Raw genomic sequence first — 17,709 nt, forward strand, 5'->3', positions numbered from 1 at the left:
GTCTTTCTAGTTTGGTAGAGCCGATCAGAGCTCACATACCACTGACATAACCTGGATCACCCCTATATGGTGCTGAGATGCCAAAAGACTTCAGGGGAGGGATGAGGACATAAAATATTTAATGACAAGTCTGAATGCCATTTTACTCGTTTCTTGTAACCTCCTGTAGGTGGAGCACTAAAAGGGCAATTGATACTGAAAATGTATACCTGAGCTCATGACCAACATCATTCAGTTTGTAAGAGGATGTACTGAGAGCTAATAAGCATCTGGATCAGTTAACCTGGAATATTATTTAAATGAGTATACCCGAGAATTAATTATTTAAGCCGTTGTTTCCACCTACCCCCACTCAATCGATCTATGAAGGTGAATCATTCAAGGTGAGGTTCCTCCAATAAGCCTGATTCTAAGGGGCTGCCAAAGGTACTCATAGACTGTCAGAGCAAGAAGGGAACCTTGAAAGTCACTCATTTTATGGACAGAGAGAAACTGAGTCCCAATAATATTCCATTATATTCATGTACCACAATTTGGCCATTTCTTGATCCAGTTTCTAATGCTTAGCAGAATGCCTGTCACATAGTAGGCACTTAATAAATGCTTGTTGACTTGACTTTCCAGTTCCTTGTTACAACAAAAAGTACCACCATAAACATTTTGGTATATGTGAGACCTTTGCCTTTGACATCCTTGGGTATACGGCATGCCTTTTCCTGTAGAAGCCATGACACTGTCTCCTTGTAGTCACTACTTTACTATATATTGAATAATCACTCCTTAAATAAAAGTTCTGGAATTTGTGCAAGAATCTAAGTCAAGCTCAGTAGCCTTTAGTTCGTAGTTCTCATTTTTTTAAAAAAGGGAACATTGTTTATTTGAGTCTTCTCTGCTCCCTCTCCCATTCTCCATGATTTTTCAGTTGACACTGATTCCACATTCCCTTTGGTTCTCTTGATAGGCAGGTAGCTCATCTGGGTTGGGCCTGCTGATTCTAACCCAAAGGCAGCTGGGAGCTCTCTTACGATCTCTCCTTACCCTGGGTATCAATTTCCCATTCAACATCTTTGCTTGGTCCTCTCTGACCCAGAGATCATCCTCTTTGGTAGGGGAAAAAGAAATGAGTCTAGCAGCTCACCCTCCACCCTACCGAGAGTTATATAATCCCACCCACCAGAACAGGAATTGCCTATGTCCCTTCTTTGATGCTCTTTTCCCCAGCATAGCTAAAACAAAAACTTATTTTTAAAAAATCTTCCTTTAAGGGTAGGACTCTAGAAGCTATTCTTCATAGAATGTTTTTGTTTTCATCCTTCATCTTTACTATAACATTCAGAGCTAATTAAGTGTACAGAATTTTCCCCAAATTTAAATGGTCCCTTAGACTTGTTTTTGTTTTTATTCCACCACCACACTTTTTTTTTTTTACCTCCATTTTCTTTTAGTTGCTATCAACGTGCTTCTTATGGCAGGGGTCTCCTATCTACCCTCCCAAGTCAAATTACAGAACCTGGGATTCAAATCAGATCCTCTGACTTCAAATCCAACCCTCTTTCTCCTGAGCCTTGCTGTCCCCCCTCTCCCATTTAGTGGTCAGTTTGGGGTGTCTTCTGGGAAAAGGAAGGGGCCAGGTTGTGGAGGGATCATTTCAAGATGAATTTCATCTCAGCTCAAAGTATTTACATATTATTTAAGCACTTCCTGACTTTCTGGAAGGACATGCACTCCACTGTTGGGGAGGAAATTTTTGCCTTAAAAAACTGTTAAAGTTCCTCCACTGACCTCCTTAGATTTTCATTTTCAAGATGTAGCCACAAGCAAATTACTCCTAATGATTGTATATCTAAGACAATGCCTCAAGAACAGGAGCTTTCCTTGACGGATACTTCTTCCACCATAAATCATAATCTCTATAACACAAGGGGTACTGAGCACAAACTCATGACCACATGGCCAACTGGTAACAATCGCAAATTCGGCAAGGCTGGTCCTCAGACCATAGAAGAACTGAAGCCTTTCTAGGCTTGCCAGCAGGTCTAGGTAGAGTTTGCCCTCTGCTTGCATATCCTTGAAGCAGTCCAGTGTCACCTCTGCACCACATGATAAGGCAAAAGAGAAAAAAGACTTTAGATACAAATAGGCTGTTAAAATAAATAGAACACTTCGGTTCCACATTGCTAAAAAAAAAAAAAAATCAATGCTTTTCTATTTTTTGTACACATTGAAGAATTATGCTGTTTTCTCAAATGCTTACAAGAAACTACTATGAAGCATTTTTGTAAAGTGACAGAAATGAATTTGATTTGGGGTAAATGTACCGCATAGTAACACTGCCCTTTCTGAACAGAGAGGAAGGCTGAGCCAGAAATGGGACTTAAGAAAGGAAGGCATGAACAGAGGGCCAAAAAATGATGGATGGCAGTAGATTCAAATAATCTTAATAGAGGTGTGTGGTGGCTGGAGGGCTGATCTACACACTATAATCAAATGTTTGCTGCTCTCCCATGGTAAGATTCTTATTTAAAGGCTATTAAAACTGACTAAATGATGGGGTTGGATCACAACTGGGAAAAGGAACAGTGACCCCAACTTGCTCCCTAAAATGCCCATCATTTAAAAAAATACCAATATTTTTTCCAATGATGCTTTATGGCTATGAGTCACGGAACACTACTCTTTCAAAAGAATCAAAACTGCGGGTGACAAAAGGGCAACAGAAATATCCCAGGTGGGAAAAATATAAATGCTATGGAAGACTGTGTCCAAAGCTTAACTATCAATTTTATAATAAATTTTATTCATTTATTGACTGAATCAAACTTACTGCTCATTCATTAATAGGACATACAATGTGTGTGCGTTGTGTAAAGCCCGAGTTTCATTTTGGACACGATGAGTTTGAGATGTACATGTGTGTGTAAATTAAATCCTGCTCTGAGATGTTCAATGAAACTAAACCCAACAGCCTTTTTTAATGGAGGAAAAGGTCCAACACTGCAGCTCTTGGTCATTCTCCACAGCCATCCTCTACTCCAATCCTCCAGGAAGGATTACACCCAGGAGGAGCTAAGCCACTGGATTCCAACTCTGACCCATGAAATCTACCTTTGAAAAGGGCCTGTCATTCAAAAACAGCTTCACTCACTATCCCTGACTATCCAGATGCTCCCCCGTATGTGCTGTCTTCCCTTATTGTAACGTAAGCTCCATGGGAGCAGGGACCATCTCATTTTTGTATTTGTGCCCCCAGTGTTTAGCACAGTGCCTGGCTTGTAGTAAGTACTTAATCAATGCTTTTTCATTCATAAACTTGGCTCTGACATAGAAATCCACAGGAATGGATTCTAGAATTTTGTTTACAAAATACTAGCTAAAACAGCAAATACACTAGAAGCCATAGGCAAGAGGAAGGGGCAGCTGGGGGGGACAAAGCCTAATTTGTGTTCTGGCAGGATAAGAAGAGAAGGATCCTGGGAATCAGATCCAGGCTAAAGTAGGGTTCGGGTCCTAGAAGAAGTCAGGCATGATCCCTTCAATCCCCAGTAATATGATCAACAGTTCTTCCTGAAGAACAGGGAGCCAGCTGGTGGGATTTAGGAAAAGAATGTCTGTCCTCCTGATCCAGCAAGCCCCCATCAGGGCAAAGTGAGATCAGATTTGTCTTTGGAGTGGCTGTTCTGCACGCCGTAATTTCTCCTCTTGCCCCTGGCCCTGTAGTTAAGGCCTGAAAGTCAACAGGGCAGTACCACTTTTCATTTGACATGGCAGTGATGAGGCTCTTTAAAAGGTAGGGGCTTGGCTGAGGTAACACACTAAGACTTATTCACTCTAGAGTATAAATCAGTCAGACAATCAATCAGTGTAAATGACTGATATCTGATCATGTCTATTTTGATAGAGAACAGAGTTGGAAGGACAGAGACTTCTTGAAAGTAGAGAGATTATTACTGAGGGCAGAAATGAGAACAGAACGAGGAGGCTGAGGGCCCTCAAGATGGGAGGTCTGACCTTGTTCCTGTTGAACTGTACACTGTCTCTTAGAAGCTATGCATCAAAGTCATTCTGTCATGTAGAGCTGAATGGGAACATCACTGTTAAGTCACATGAAATGTCAACACAGCTTCCAAAGAGCATGATTCTGTACAACCGACACAACCAATGGTATTTAAAAAGAACTTTGTTCCAGAGAAGCAGGAATCATTGTACTGTTTTATTAATGCAAAAAGAAAGCCTTTGGGGACATTAGGACATAAGTCCTCCCCTTCGAATATGTGGCCTGGGGCAGGGGAAAGCACGTTCACAAGCTGGGGGATTAACGTATTCATAACTTATCAGTTGGAACCTAGCTTGCTAAAAACAAAAACAAGTACAATCCATTTTACAGAATGAGTAGCTGAAAGAAGGAAAGGAAAATGTCATTGTCACAATCTCTCCGCTATCTTCTTGATTCCACCTATAATTTAAAGGGGAAAAAACCCCATGGACCTTCAAATTAACAGTACAGGAACAACAATATCAGGAGTTAGAAAAGAAAGTGAAATTTTATTACCATTTGCAGATATACAGTATATGAAATAAAACCACTGTAGAATTTTGACAGAGACACCCTAGAAACTAATAAACCCAAATTAATCCATCTCTTCAAAGCAGCCAGATTTGCAGTTCAGATTTGGTCTTTGTTGTCCTTGGTGAAACAAGTGTGTAGCATGAAACGGCTAAAAGCTTTTGGATTATGTACTACAATAGACACAGGCAGATCCCATAGTCCATCGGTCTTTGGAGCAAATTACATTTATTTACATATTAAGAACAGGTAGCCCACTTGTAGCTTGGTCATTGTGCGCTCTGATGACTGATTTCAAACTACGCAGGATTTTTCAACTATTATTTCCATTACGGATTCTAAAAGCAACAGTTTCTTGTTATGAGTGCTAACAAAAGGTAATCTCGAAACAAAGGGGTTTTTAGAAACATTTAAAGATAAAATGAATCAGTACTCTTGAAACAAGGAAACTGTACATATTTTCAAGCACAACATTGACACACTGTAGCAGTGCATTAAATGAATTATCTCTTAAGCGGTGACAACTGTCCTATCTTACATAGTTTTAGAATGTTGGACTTCATAATTGCAATTCGAATATGCAGCTGTATTCACAATTAGAACTACGCATAGCTTTGAAAGCATATTTCCTGTCTGTTTTTGCACATCAAAGTTGGTCCTTGATTAAGAGAAGTTGGAAGTTCTAAATCTGAGACACACATCCATAACCAGCAGAAGTCACGAGCATAGTCAGTGGTGTCAACACTGACTGCCGTGGTGTCAATAATGGTGTCAACCACTGACAACCACAGATGGAAACGAGGCTGCTGCCCCCAATGCAAAGAGGAGGCCAGGTCAGCCTTCCAGCCCCTAGGAAACCTCTGGGGAAGGCTCAGGGAGCACATCTCCCCCACTGTGGCAACTGCTCAAACACAGGACGCTTTGGGCCTTTAGCTCAAGAGTAAAACACCACAAAGAAAAGAGATTTTACATTCCTCTTTGATTTCATGTACATCTTTAGAAAGAAAAGAGAATTCTACCTAAACTTTCTCATCACACTGAAGCGGTCAGTCTAACTCCAATGACAAAAGCATTGCCAGGAAGGTGTGGCAAGGAAGCAGCACAATTGAAACGTTCACTGGAATCTCCAGAGACCCCGGAAATGAAGACTTAGAAGATTTGAATCAAACTATCAGATGAAACAAGATTAACCTTTTCATAGAAGTTATTAGCATTTAACAAGTTCTAGCTCTTAACGAAAGTCCACAAACATATGTCTGTCAATTGTGATTGGTTCTGAGATGACGAGAATGAAACTCAGCTAGAAAAATAATTTTACTATTTTAAATAGTGAAAGAAGCTCCATTTAGTTTATACATTACCAATACTGCACCAGTTGGATAAAGAGATTCCTCCATCTCTCCATTCTGTTCAGCAGAATCCGGGTTGAAACTCTGGCAGGCTTGAAGCCAAAAGCATCACCACAGCTTTGGTCTGCATCGTTCTACTCATGAGGGTCCCATTCCCAACTGATGCACTATTTAAAAGATCATTCTGAAGACGGCTGTAACACCAGATCTCAACTGTATGTCACCATCGCTAAATAAAGTATAGGATTTGCTTTTTCTAAAGATAAAAAAGCTAAGAAGACACCCTGCTGGTGTGGAAAGCAGATCAGTAAAGACTCCAATTCTGAAATGTGGAATCTTCCAGGCCAAGCCGCTTTCCACAAATACAAATTCAGTCTATCTTTTCTTTTTGGACCAGTTTTGGAGCATCGACAAAATCCTTGCCATTGTAAATGATAATTAAAAATGTTCCAATGCTTGCAACAGCCCAGAAGAGCACATAGGCCAATGTCTCTGTCCATGTGTCACCTGTTTATATTTTTAAAAAGAAAGAAAATTATTACAATAAAGTCACTTTTCAATAATACCAGACCTATGTCAGTCCAGCACATTTATCCAATTAAAAGTCTATTAGCACAGTCATAATAAGCACATCTAATCACAAGCTAATTAGCATGGTCTTTTTAAAATTTAAAATGACATTTATATTATACCTCACAAGTAATTACTACTTTTAGAAGGTATTATAAGAAGCTATTTAAAGAATTTTACTTCAAACATAATGGATAATGACTGGTTATCAAAAGGTCAACAGATGCAACTCATTTTATACATGTATTCCTGAAAAAAATATCAAAAGTATAAACTACAATCCAACAGCCATACCAGGCCCAAAGTAGAAGGTCTGTTTTACTTGGCTTCCTATCTGAGGTTGAAACTAGTGTTGCTCTGACCATGAAACTAAGGAAACACATGCACATCTATGCACAGAGGGGAGGACAAGCCAGGTGTATATCCTGGTTTCGTATCTAGCAGGCTTTTATCCATCATGTGGTACTTCCTGTATCTTGCTCTTTTTAAAATCAACAACTGATAAAACACGCAATCAGACACAGCATATATAAGCATAAAACAATTCAATGAGAAAGCCAGTGAGATACTGCCGTGTTCAACACAATCGATACCAGTTACTTATCACGTTGAAAGCAAGGCAAAATTCAGTACCTGATGTACACACGATTTGATCTGGAATGAATTCAAGTCCTCCTTCCAGCTGAGAGTGGTCTCCCCTCCACAGAGGATTCCCAAATCTCCTTCTCTATCTATCTACATGTAAACCCACCTTCCTTATCTCTTCTCTCAGCTCTAGTTCCATACACCCAACCCCTAGAGGCATTACTCCAAACATGGAGCTCCCAAATGCCAAAGATTCCGAAGGTTCCTCCTGCTGCTTCTCTTCCTTTTTCTGTCAAGCACACCCACTATTCCCCCAACTTTACAGTTTAAAACCTTGGAGTCACCTCTCACAACCAGGCACAGAGCCTGTGAGATTCTTCCCCTCCTCCCAATCCCTATGGCCATCACCTTAATCTACTCCTTCCTCTCCCATCTCAGTACTGATGCCGCAGCTGCCGCCCACATGGTCTCCTTGTTTCTGGCCTCTCTTTGCTATAATTCTGCAAATCACTACTACTCTAACAGTCTTCAAATGTTCCTTTCATTATCATTCCTTGGCTTAGAATCGTTCACAGAACCCTACTTTTCCATTTGGCAAAAGTCCCAAGTCCTCAACAAGGCATTCCCAAACCTCTGCACCAGCTGGCTCTCCCTTACCTTTCCTCACTTCCTACTCCTCCTCATTAGGACCCCCCTGCCAGGCCTATTTCTTCTCTCTTCCATATATTCTATACGCCTTTCTTTATGATTATTCCATAATGCCTTCTCCTCCCAAACACTCCAAATCCCATCTAAGCTACAAGCTCCATCTCCTTAATGAAGCCTCCAGACACTCCCATGTCTCTTTCTACCTGAATCCTATAGTGTTTATAGGAACTTAGCATTAAGTTGCTTTCCTGCATTTTTCTCTGGATGTTTCATTTAATTAACTCTCATCCTTCACACTAGAATGAAATGGTTGGGTCTGCCCCTTCTACCCTCCATTCATATCTTGCACAGGACCTGGTACAGTGTTGAGCAATGACTGGATGCTTAATGTTTTTAGATGGAGTCAGTATTGTTCAGGTGACAGCTCTCCCCTGCGTGAAGGGCTAAACCTAGCTTAGGTCAGCTGTCAGGAGGATTTGCTGAATGCCCCACAGAAGTGGTAAGAGTTCCTGGCAGCAAGGGCTATTGCATTATCTTTTAAAGAGTCAAGTGGATAGACAACAAAGAGCAGCATGAAGCAAGGGGTGAGTCATAGACAGAAGAGAGGACTGGCTGGCATGCATTGCCTACCGCTCTTGTTTCCCAGACAACACAGGTGATGTCACCCTTCTGGGCAAAGGAACCTGAGAAAAGCTAATCAAAAAAATCTATGCTTCTACATTCTGAGGACATTGATTTCTTCTCGTCACTCCATCCTATCATAAATCCTCATTAGTCAAGTCAACACAGTCTTTCAACTGAGAGAGAAAAATGTTACAAAACTGCCCATTTCTTCTAGGTTGATTAATTTTGCCTAATTTAGTATGGATTACACACACACGCGCACACACACACACACACACACACACACACACACACACACCCCTCTCCCAAATAATTTCTACCTATCTAAATATATGTAAGTGTGCGCCTGCATACACACACGTAAAATATTCAAGCAGCCTTTAGCCACAAAGATTCCGTCCATGTGCCTAGGCAAACTGATTGATGGACAAAACCCTTACTGGATCAATCCATCCATGCTGACTATCACCCCCTAGCTCTCCTGCCTTTTGTGGCTAAATCTCTAGAGGAGGCCACTTCCTCTCCTGTCGCTCTCGTCTTAATGCTCCACAATCGGACTTCCAACCTCATCATACAAACACCAGTCATCTCTTAATCCCCAAGTCCACGGCCCTTTCTCCATGCTCACTGTCCGTGACTTCTGCACAGCCATCGACACTGTCAATCATCTTCTCCCGAGGGTCTTGGGTTTCCTCCTACCTCCAGGCTGCTCCTTCCCAACCTCTTCTCCTGGATACTCATCTAGGTCATGGCTGCTTACCATGGGTGTCCTACGAGGTCCTGTGCTAGGCCCTCTTCTCTTCTTCCTCTACACTATTTCACATGATGACTCAGCTCCCGTAGATTCAATTATCAGCTGATGATTCTCAAATCTATTGATCTAGCCCTAAGTTCTCAGTTGACCTCCAGTCTCTCACCTCCAAGTGACTATTAAGCATTTCAAAATAGATATCCTGTACACATCCTGAACTCAACAAGTCCAAACCTGAGCTCGTTATCTTTCCCCACAAACCTGCCCCCAATCCAACCTTTCCTATTACTGCTGAGGGCACCACCATCCTTCATATCCCTTGGTCTCACAAACTAGGAATCACCCTGGACTCCTCCCTCCTTCTCACCCCCCATATCCAGGCTCTTGTCAAGGTCTGTCAATGTCACCTTTGCAGCATCTCTCGAACGCACACTACTCTCTCCTCTAACACTGCCCCCACACCTGGTGCAGGCCCTCATCACCTCAGGCCTGGACCACTGCAATAGCCACTGGGGGGGTCTGCCCACCTCAAGTCTCTCCCCACTCCAGGCCATCTTCCTTTCAGCCACTGAGTGATTTTCCTAAAGCACAGTCAGATGATGTCACCCTTTTCCCCCTTACTCGATAAACACCAGTGGCTTCCTATTGCCACTACTGCTCCCTCTCCTACCTTTCCGGTCTTCTTACACCTCATCCCCCACCACAAAGACTCTTAGATCCAGGGACACGGCCAGGGACAAGACACCCTGTATCTCAGCTCCAAGCACTCTCTCTGGCTGTTGTTCCCTCATGGAATGCTCTCCTTCCTTATCTTCCCCTCCTGGCTTCCTTCAAGTCCCAGCTACCATCCCACCTTTTACAAGAAACCCTTCCTGATTCCTTTTAGTTCTAGGACCTTCCCTCTAGGATTATTTCCTATTTATGCTGTCTATAGTGTGTCTGTATGGAGTTGTTTGTATGTTTTTGTTTTTCATTGGACTGTGAGCTCCAGGACAGGGTGTACTATCAATTAAGTTGGGGCTTTTTTATGTTTTAGAATGATAAATTAATTGTCTTTGACTGAGCCTTACTAGGTGCAAAGCCCCAGGCCCAAACCCCTATCCACTGGGTGCTAAGCTGATGTGAGTGTGAAGTCCTCAGGGTCCTAAAGGGAGCTGCTAAGACCACAGCCAACACTAGGCGCCTAAGTTCTGGTCACTCAGGTGACGTTTGATGACGTCCAAAGACTGCATAAAGAGAGAGAACAGAGCTGTTTGCTAGGGGCTCTCACTCTTGGAGTGCTGATGTGGAGATTCTGGGCAGCCCTCCAGCTTGTGAACCCAGATATTGATGCCTTCTTGCTAACTATGAATTGTATTTGGTCTGTTTATAATGTATTTTTGTGGTTTGTTTGTATTTGCTCTGAAGTTCACCCTTTTTCCCCTGAAGTGAATGATATTTGTATGTTGTTGCTAACCTTCTAATGCTACTTTCCTTAGTAAAGCAGATCAAAGAACCTGTGCTGGCAGCATCCTTGTTGGGCTTGTGTTGGTCTTTCACCCCCACAGCAGCTGCTAGACGAATTGCTGCAACACAGGGACATTCCTTTGCCTTCCTTTATATCCCCAGGGTTTAGCATAGTGTCTGGCACACGGTAGGCACTTAATATGTCAAAAAATATAGGTCGCTCAATCATAAATATAAAAATAGGTCCCCTATTCTTCTCTTAGATGCTGACTTAACTAAAAGGGCAGTTTTTCCACTTAACTCTACCAATAAAATGGTGAATTGCTAGCACCATATCAGCCATAATCAAAAATGGATCTGTGACATCGCTTCTTTGGGGAGTTGAATCTCTTTTCTATTACTACAGCTAAAGAGCAAATTGATTAGGCCTTATTAAACTGAGTCAAAGTTAGAATAGATTTAAGTCTTGTTAAGATGCAGCAAAATATGTACATATATGTATATGTATATGCACATATGGTAATGTAATGACTTAAAGATTTAAGGATGGAATAAGAATGGACTTACCAGCCATAAGCAAACAGATAATGCACATTGAAAAGGCAACCACCATGATAATAGGCAACTGGGGAAAAAAATACAACCATTTAAGAATTCTACCTATCTGGTGTGAAGTCAACTACACACATTTTACGCTGTGCCCCACATTTCCTCCCCTCCTCCCACAAGAGAACTCAGCCTTGTTAAGTCTGAAATCAGTAAATTAATGACTCATTTTTTAAAAAGCCTTCTATCAATGGGACATGTAATCTTGGCTCCCAAGGTTTTTTGGTTTTGTTAAGAACTCGAATTTGAGGAGTTCCGTCCTGGTCTCCTAAGTCAAAGAATCATAGGATTTTAATGCTGGAAAAAACAAGTCTTCTCATATATTACTCTCATGTTACAGATAAAGTAACAGAGACCCAGAGAGGTTGAAATGCCTTAAAGGCAAAATTGGGACTAAAACCCAAGTCTCCTGGCTCCTAACCTAGTGTCCTCTCCACTACATCATTCCAAGTAATAAGATTTTTAAAAAATGGTTTCCACCAAGTCCTCTGTCCATAAAATGATAGAAAAGGCCACATTTACCATAAAATGATTTGTCTCAGCCTCCAGGATTGGACACTCCCTTCCTACTGGTTAAGCTCTGTCTAAAGCGACTGATAGCAAATCTAGAGGGATTCAGACTCCTACACACACAGACACACAGGCCTGGCTATGTGAGGAGATGGCTAAGTGGAGAATAACATGAGGGACAACAAGAAAGGCCCACCACTCCAAAATATTTGTCTTGCTGCTCTAAATTCAGAAAACTGAAATTCTACTGTCACAATATCCTCCTTTCCTTTGGGTTTGGTTTTTGAGTCTTAAGAGTTCTCTATTAGAATGCATATACCCGTGGGGAGGGTGGCCACTCCAGGGGTAGAAACTTGTGGACCTGTGGCCTTCTAGATCCTTAAGTGTGGCCTTTTGACCAAATCAGTCTCTGCTGCTGGCTGCCACCAAAAATAAGAAGCCAACACAAAATTCCTTTAAGCATGCACATCTTTATACCATAACAAAAAGTGTATAAGAGGGCAAGAAAAAAGAATGAAGACATAATAAAGGGTTTGTATAATCCCATGAAGGGAAATTTATATACGAATTCTTTTTAGTGCAAAAGATGTTTTGAAATCAAAAAGTTTTGGCAGTACCTTAGCAGAGTAGGAGTTACATAAGAAACGGAAAAATAAAGACAATTTCCAAAAGAAAAATGTTAATTTCCTTACAGCCAAGAATTTCCAATCCTTCTGTATACGTAGTGGATTATTATGCTCTACTTCATCCACTGCATAGTTTCCAAGAAATAAGTCTATGGAGTCCTAGAAGAGAGACGTAGATTAACTCATAAACATGCCCAAAACAACCCCATCATCCTGTGGCCATCTAGATCGCTCTTCAAAGCCCTCCTTACCTGTCGAAAGCCATCTGAAAAGTTGTTTTTGTAGTAGCGCACAAGTGAGTTCCAGCCATCCAGTACCAGCCCCCACTGAGTTCTCTTCCCAGTTCTATGTAAGAAAAGTGATTTGAGGATTATGTTTTTAACATGTAACATTATATAGTTTCATAAAAGTAGAAAGGAGAAAGATATGCAATAAGCCAAGTGAGCAACACTGCCATAATTTAGTTTATAAAGAATTTATATGTGTACACACACACACACCCCACTACTCAAAGTGAGAGAAACATTCAGGCCCCTACATCCAACCTACTGGCAGATGGGGATCTAGCTAAGTCACGAGTAAAGGAATAAGTAGGACTTGGACACTCCATGTTGCCATAAATAACACAAAAAAATTGAAAATCAAAATAACATAAGTTCAAAATAAAATCAATGATTTCTTAGCTCAGCCTATGAAGACAATTCTCCATGTGAAGTTGTTTTTCGATAAGATTCTGATGTGGAAAGTTACTTTGTTCAAAGGAGATCCTAAAACGCAGCAAGTAGGTGACCTTATAGGACCAGAGTTGTCTTTAGTGTGACTTGCCTGGTAAAATCAGTCTTCAAGGCACCAGTTCCGGCATATTGTTTGGCACAAGCATTTGCATTATCAGCCCATGCTGTGAACAAAAAAAGAAAAGGAAAAGACAAGTTCAAGTGACAAGTGAAATTCCTACCTACCAAAGGGACTATATTTCAAAGTAAACAACTTTCACTTCTGTCAAAGGGGCTACCTACCATTTTTGTAAATTTTTTCAAATTCAGCTTGTTCTTCAATCCTCTGTCCTACATGCAGAACACCGATTCTCTAGATTCCATACAAGCAAAACATGGAAGATGGGATTTTAAGGAGAAAAAGTGCAGATATTTATTGTCTCAACAAAATAACACACACTCTCTCTGTTTCTCTCTCTCTCCGGGTAAGAGGAAAAATGAACATAAGTGTGATACAGTATGACCATGCCTCTAGGAGTGCACCACCTTCTCCCCCAAATACCTTCCTTTACTACTCACTAGATGGTCAGACTAGAATAACTAAAGTTACTACTTATGATTTACTTGGTCATGAAACCAATGTGAAATATATTTAATGTGCATTCATGATAAATGCTGGTGCAACTTGGAAAGTCAGGCTCTGTTTGATCACTTCTCCAAGGTTCAACAGAAGACCGAGGCTTACTTCTTCAAGAACAGGCCTCTGCAGTCAGGCATCACCACTTGGAGAAGCCCTACCTGGAGCTGAGCTTGCAGAGAGCGGCGGGCCAGCAGGCTCTGGATCACATTGGTCCTGTCCAGACAGTCCATACAATTGCTACGGAATATTCCATCCTGATTTGTCACCACTTTGCCATTAGCGTCCACTAGAAAATAACTAAAACATTTGTGTATAAGCATCTCTATGGCTGGACAATTATCTTGTATAGATACAGTTTGCCTTCTGACATTCCCTAATATTTCAGAAAAGTTCAGTTGTCCAAGTAGGCTAGGCTAAAATGGATCTTGTAGTAGAGAGAGGGGGTGTTCCCATGGAAAAAAAGGAAGCAGTAAGAAGGGGTGTGGTCTCTGATGAGGAAGCCTTCACTAATTTGTGGTAGCAGTGAGGTAGGAACCCAAACACAAAAGAGGCACTGCGTCCCATTTCATGACAGATGTAATAAGAATTCAAAATTTTAAAAGTCGTGATTGTGTGTGGTGCCTCCCATATTGATCTATGTGGATGCCTGCACTACCTACTTCACTAAGAAAGTAATGCCATATAAGCACCAGAAAATGGAAATGCCACTCAAGCACCAGTTTTAAAAAGTTAAATTGTCTAAAAGGAAATTAGATTTAAGTAATTTTAAATGGTAGCTTCACATGTAAAAATCATCTGAAGTGTCCACATTTTTTTGCAACTATTCACCTAAACACACTATGCAAGTAAAACAAAAGGGTATATTTTAGTTACACATCTTCTAATTATCTAATAGTTATGGAAAGACCAACAGATGGCTTCTTCTAGATGGTTTAAAAACATGACGTGTTTTTATTGAGTCGTTTTCAGTCATTTCTGACTCTTCAGGACCCCATTTGGGATTTTCTTGGGAAAGATACTGGAGTGGCTTGCCATTTCCTTCTCTAGCTCATTTTACAGATGAGAAAACTGAGGCAAACAGGGTTAAGTGACTTGCCCAGGGTCACACAACTACTAAGTGTCTGAGGTCACACTTGAACTCATGAAGATGAATCTTCCTGACATCAGGCCCAGAGCTCTATGCACTATGGTGCCACCGAGCTGATATGTGCATAGGAAATCATAAATTGACATTTATACAGTTTGCAAAATGTTCTATTTAACGTTTCTAAGTTGAATATTGCCACAACCCTGGGTGGTAGGCATTGCATGTGTTATTCCCATTCTACAGATAAGGAAACTTAAGGTCAACTAGGTAATGTGGCAGTAATGGAATAAGATCCCAGCAAACTCAACACCATCTCCATCACACTGTGTGGCACCGCCCTCATCCATAATCTGACATCCTAGTTGGGTAACTAACTTTGGAAAGTCTGCCAGCCAACTGCTAACGGGGAGTTAGGCCCTGGGTACGTCACTACAGCAAGGCAACAGCAGCTTACCCAAATTCATCTTGAAGATCAGCTACTTGGTCCAGCAAAATGTGCAAACGATCCCACCTCATTTTACTACACTCCTTGTGGAAGTCAAATGCAACGTATCTATGCGAAAGACGAAGGTATTCAGAAAATAAACAAAACCTCTCTTATTAGCCCTTCTATGGCAGAACGCATATTTCCTGGGGAAAAGAAGAGTAAAGGGACTGTCCTCCTAGCCTTCCATTCACCCCTGGGGAAAAAGAACCTCGTGCCCATGATGGGGATGCATGTTCCCCCTTTCCTTGTGTATACGTAAGGCAAACAGAGGTAGAAGACCCGGGTGAGGTGATGTTCTGGAGAACCGACAGCAGAAGGCTCAAGCGAAACCTCTGGGCCTGAGGCCTCCAGATGTGCAGGGCTAAGCACAGTGGGGAGGCCCATGCCTATGGGAAAGAAAGTCTCTCAACTACTCCACAGGCATTGACAGCAGCTGGTTCTCTTTCCCACCAGGACATCTGAAAAAAGAGATTGATTAAAATCCCACAACAAATGAGATTGAGTTCAATCCAACAAGTATCATGCAAGGTGCTATGGGGAGTGCAGAAAGGTGGCTCCTCTTCTCAGGAGGTTAAAATCAGATTAAACAGACTGATCAAAGGTTCAAAAGTTTCAGAAATATATGTTGTAAGAGAAAATAGGATTGTCATAGAATTTTTAATATGTAGAATTCTATTTACAAAAATCAAATCTGATAACAATGTTGGCAAGTTTTAATTCGTGAATAGGAGCTAAAAGTGTTGGTAAGAGCTGCCTGTCTGTGCCCAAAAGGCTCTTTAAGGAGCTGAGGGTCCCAGAGGAGAAGGGCAGCAGGCATGCAGGGACACAGAGCCTCAGGGCAGTCAACCTGGGTCCAGTTCTCTCTGACAGGGAATTAAACCACATTGGGAGACAGGCAAATGCAAGGAAGGCCCTTGTTCTTCCTTCCTAGGTTCTTTTCTAGAAGACCTTGCATTGGAGATAAAAAGACGGCTTTTGTTTCCAGAATGAGACGATGACAGGGTCCTGCCACCTTCCTGAATGTCTACAGCATAAATGACTTTTTTAGAAATTAGTTTAGAATTGATTTAACTGAGATGTTGATATGTGTATAGAGGCTGATGAGAACTTCAAAGACAAGCCTGATGCTCCTAATTTCCACCACTAAAATGAGGGGATAATCTCCCAGGCTGTTTGTAGCTCTAAAAGTCTATGTCTACAGGAAGTGAAGTCGGAAGCACAAGAAAATAAGAAGGCTTCTGTCTAGAAGAGGGTTTAAATCTGTCCAGGTAAGTATTTAGATCATTAACTAGCTCCTAAGTGAGACTAGATATTCGTTTCATTCCTACTCAAAATAGTTTTATTTTCAAATAACTAATTATATAACTTAGAAATGTATATTTAGAAACAAAGACCTTACTTTCTTGAAGGAAAAGTTATTTCTGTTTCAAATTTATCTCATTTACTGCAAAAGAAGATATATTTGGACTGTGCCACCAATTGAGCAAGATCACCTTCTAGCAACAACTACTTTCAACAGCAGGCATGACTTAGGCAGATTCACCACATTCCCTATATGTGCACATGCTGCCTCTGGAAATTTATTATAGATATTGTGCAAGTAAACAAACATTCATTAAATGCTTATTAAATATGCCAGGCTCTAGGGATAGAAGTGCAATGACCCAAGTATAATGAATATCACACAAAGTCACTTGAAGAGAGAGCCCCCTAACAACTGCACGGGATGGTTTAAGGAAGGCTTGAAACAGAAGGCGGCACCTGATTCTGAGGAAGATAACTCCCCCGTGCTCTGCTTCAACAACAGTCACCTTGACTTGACCCTCAGACAACTGTCTTGTACAACAGCTTTCACAGTTCTAGTGAATCCCTTCAAGGCGAACCATACCTGTGTCAGTCACAATTACCTACGCATGTTTTTAAATGGTCCAGAAGGTACCTGCTGACCTTCTATTGCTTCACTAGAAAAGTCTAAGGTGTGTAACTAAAATGAATTTGAATTTCTTGTCTTCATGTTCTTACTTCCCACTCTGATGCTCAGGCATTCTAGCTTCCAATCCCATCACTCAAGCACAATGACTCTCCCCAAGGTCATGCTAAATCCAATGATCTGTTCTCAGCCTTCCTGATTTGAGGGTGGTGCTGGACACTGCTCCCCACCCTCCTTTTCTGGATGCCCTCTGCTCCCTGCTCTTTTTCTGGATGCCCTCTGCTCCCTGCTCTTTTTCTGGATGCCCTCTGCTCCCTGCTCTTTTTCTGGATGCCCTCTCCTCCCCTCTTTTTCTGGATGTCCTCTCCTCCCTGCTCTTTTTCTGGATGCCCTCTGCTCCCTGCTCTTTTTCTGGATGCCCTCTCCTCCCTGTTCTTTTTCTGGATGTCCTCTCCTCCCTGCTCTTTTTCTGGATGCCCTCTCCTCCCTGGGTTTTTGTGACACTGCTTTGTCATGGTTCTGTTCCTCTCTATGTCAGTTGGCCTTCTTGGCCTCCTCTGCTCATACCCCACC

At 41.5% G+C, this 17,709-nt stretch overlaps 1 protein-coding gene across 1 annotated transcript in view; it reads right to left on the bottom strand.

The window, feature by feature from the left end:
• Positions 1-4,515: 4,515 nt before the first annotated feature.
• Positions 4,516-17,709, bottom strand: part of SACM1L (SAC1 like phosphatidylinositide phosphatase) — a 51,438-nt gene continuing 38,244 nt past the window's right edge. The window contains exons 13-20 of the mRNA XM_036759769.1: positions 15,174-15,272; positions 13,791-13,929; positions 13,296-13,365; positions 13,105-13,177; positions 12,531-12,624; positions 12,346-12,438; positions 11,105-11,162; positions 4,516-6,420 (exon numbers count right to left, since the gene is read on the bottom strand). Of these exons, the coding sequence (XP_036615664.1) occupies positions 6,284-6,420; positions 11,105-11,162; positions 12,346-12,438; positions 12,531-12,624; positions 13,105-13,177; positions 13,296-13,365; positions 13,791-13,929; positions 15,174-15,272 (763 nt within the window). The 3' untranslated portion in view covers positions 4,516-6,283. The remainder of the gene's footprint in view (positions 6,421-11,104; positions 11,163-12,345; positions 12,439-12,530; positions 12,625-13,104; positions 13,178-13,295; positions 13,366-13,790; positions 13,930-15,173; positions 15,273-17,709) is intronic.

This window comes from Trichosurus vulpecula, chromosome 5 (assembly GCF_011100635.1).
Source record: "Trichosurus vulpecula isolate mTriVul1 chromosome 5, mTriVul1.pri, whole genome shotgun sequence".
In the NCBI taxonomy this organism is placed as follows: domain Eukaryota; kingdom Metazoa; phylum Chordata; class Mammalia; order Diprotodontia; family Phalangeridae; genus Trichosurus; species Trichosurus vulpecula.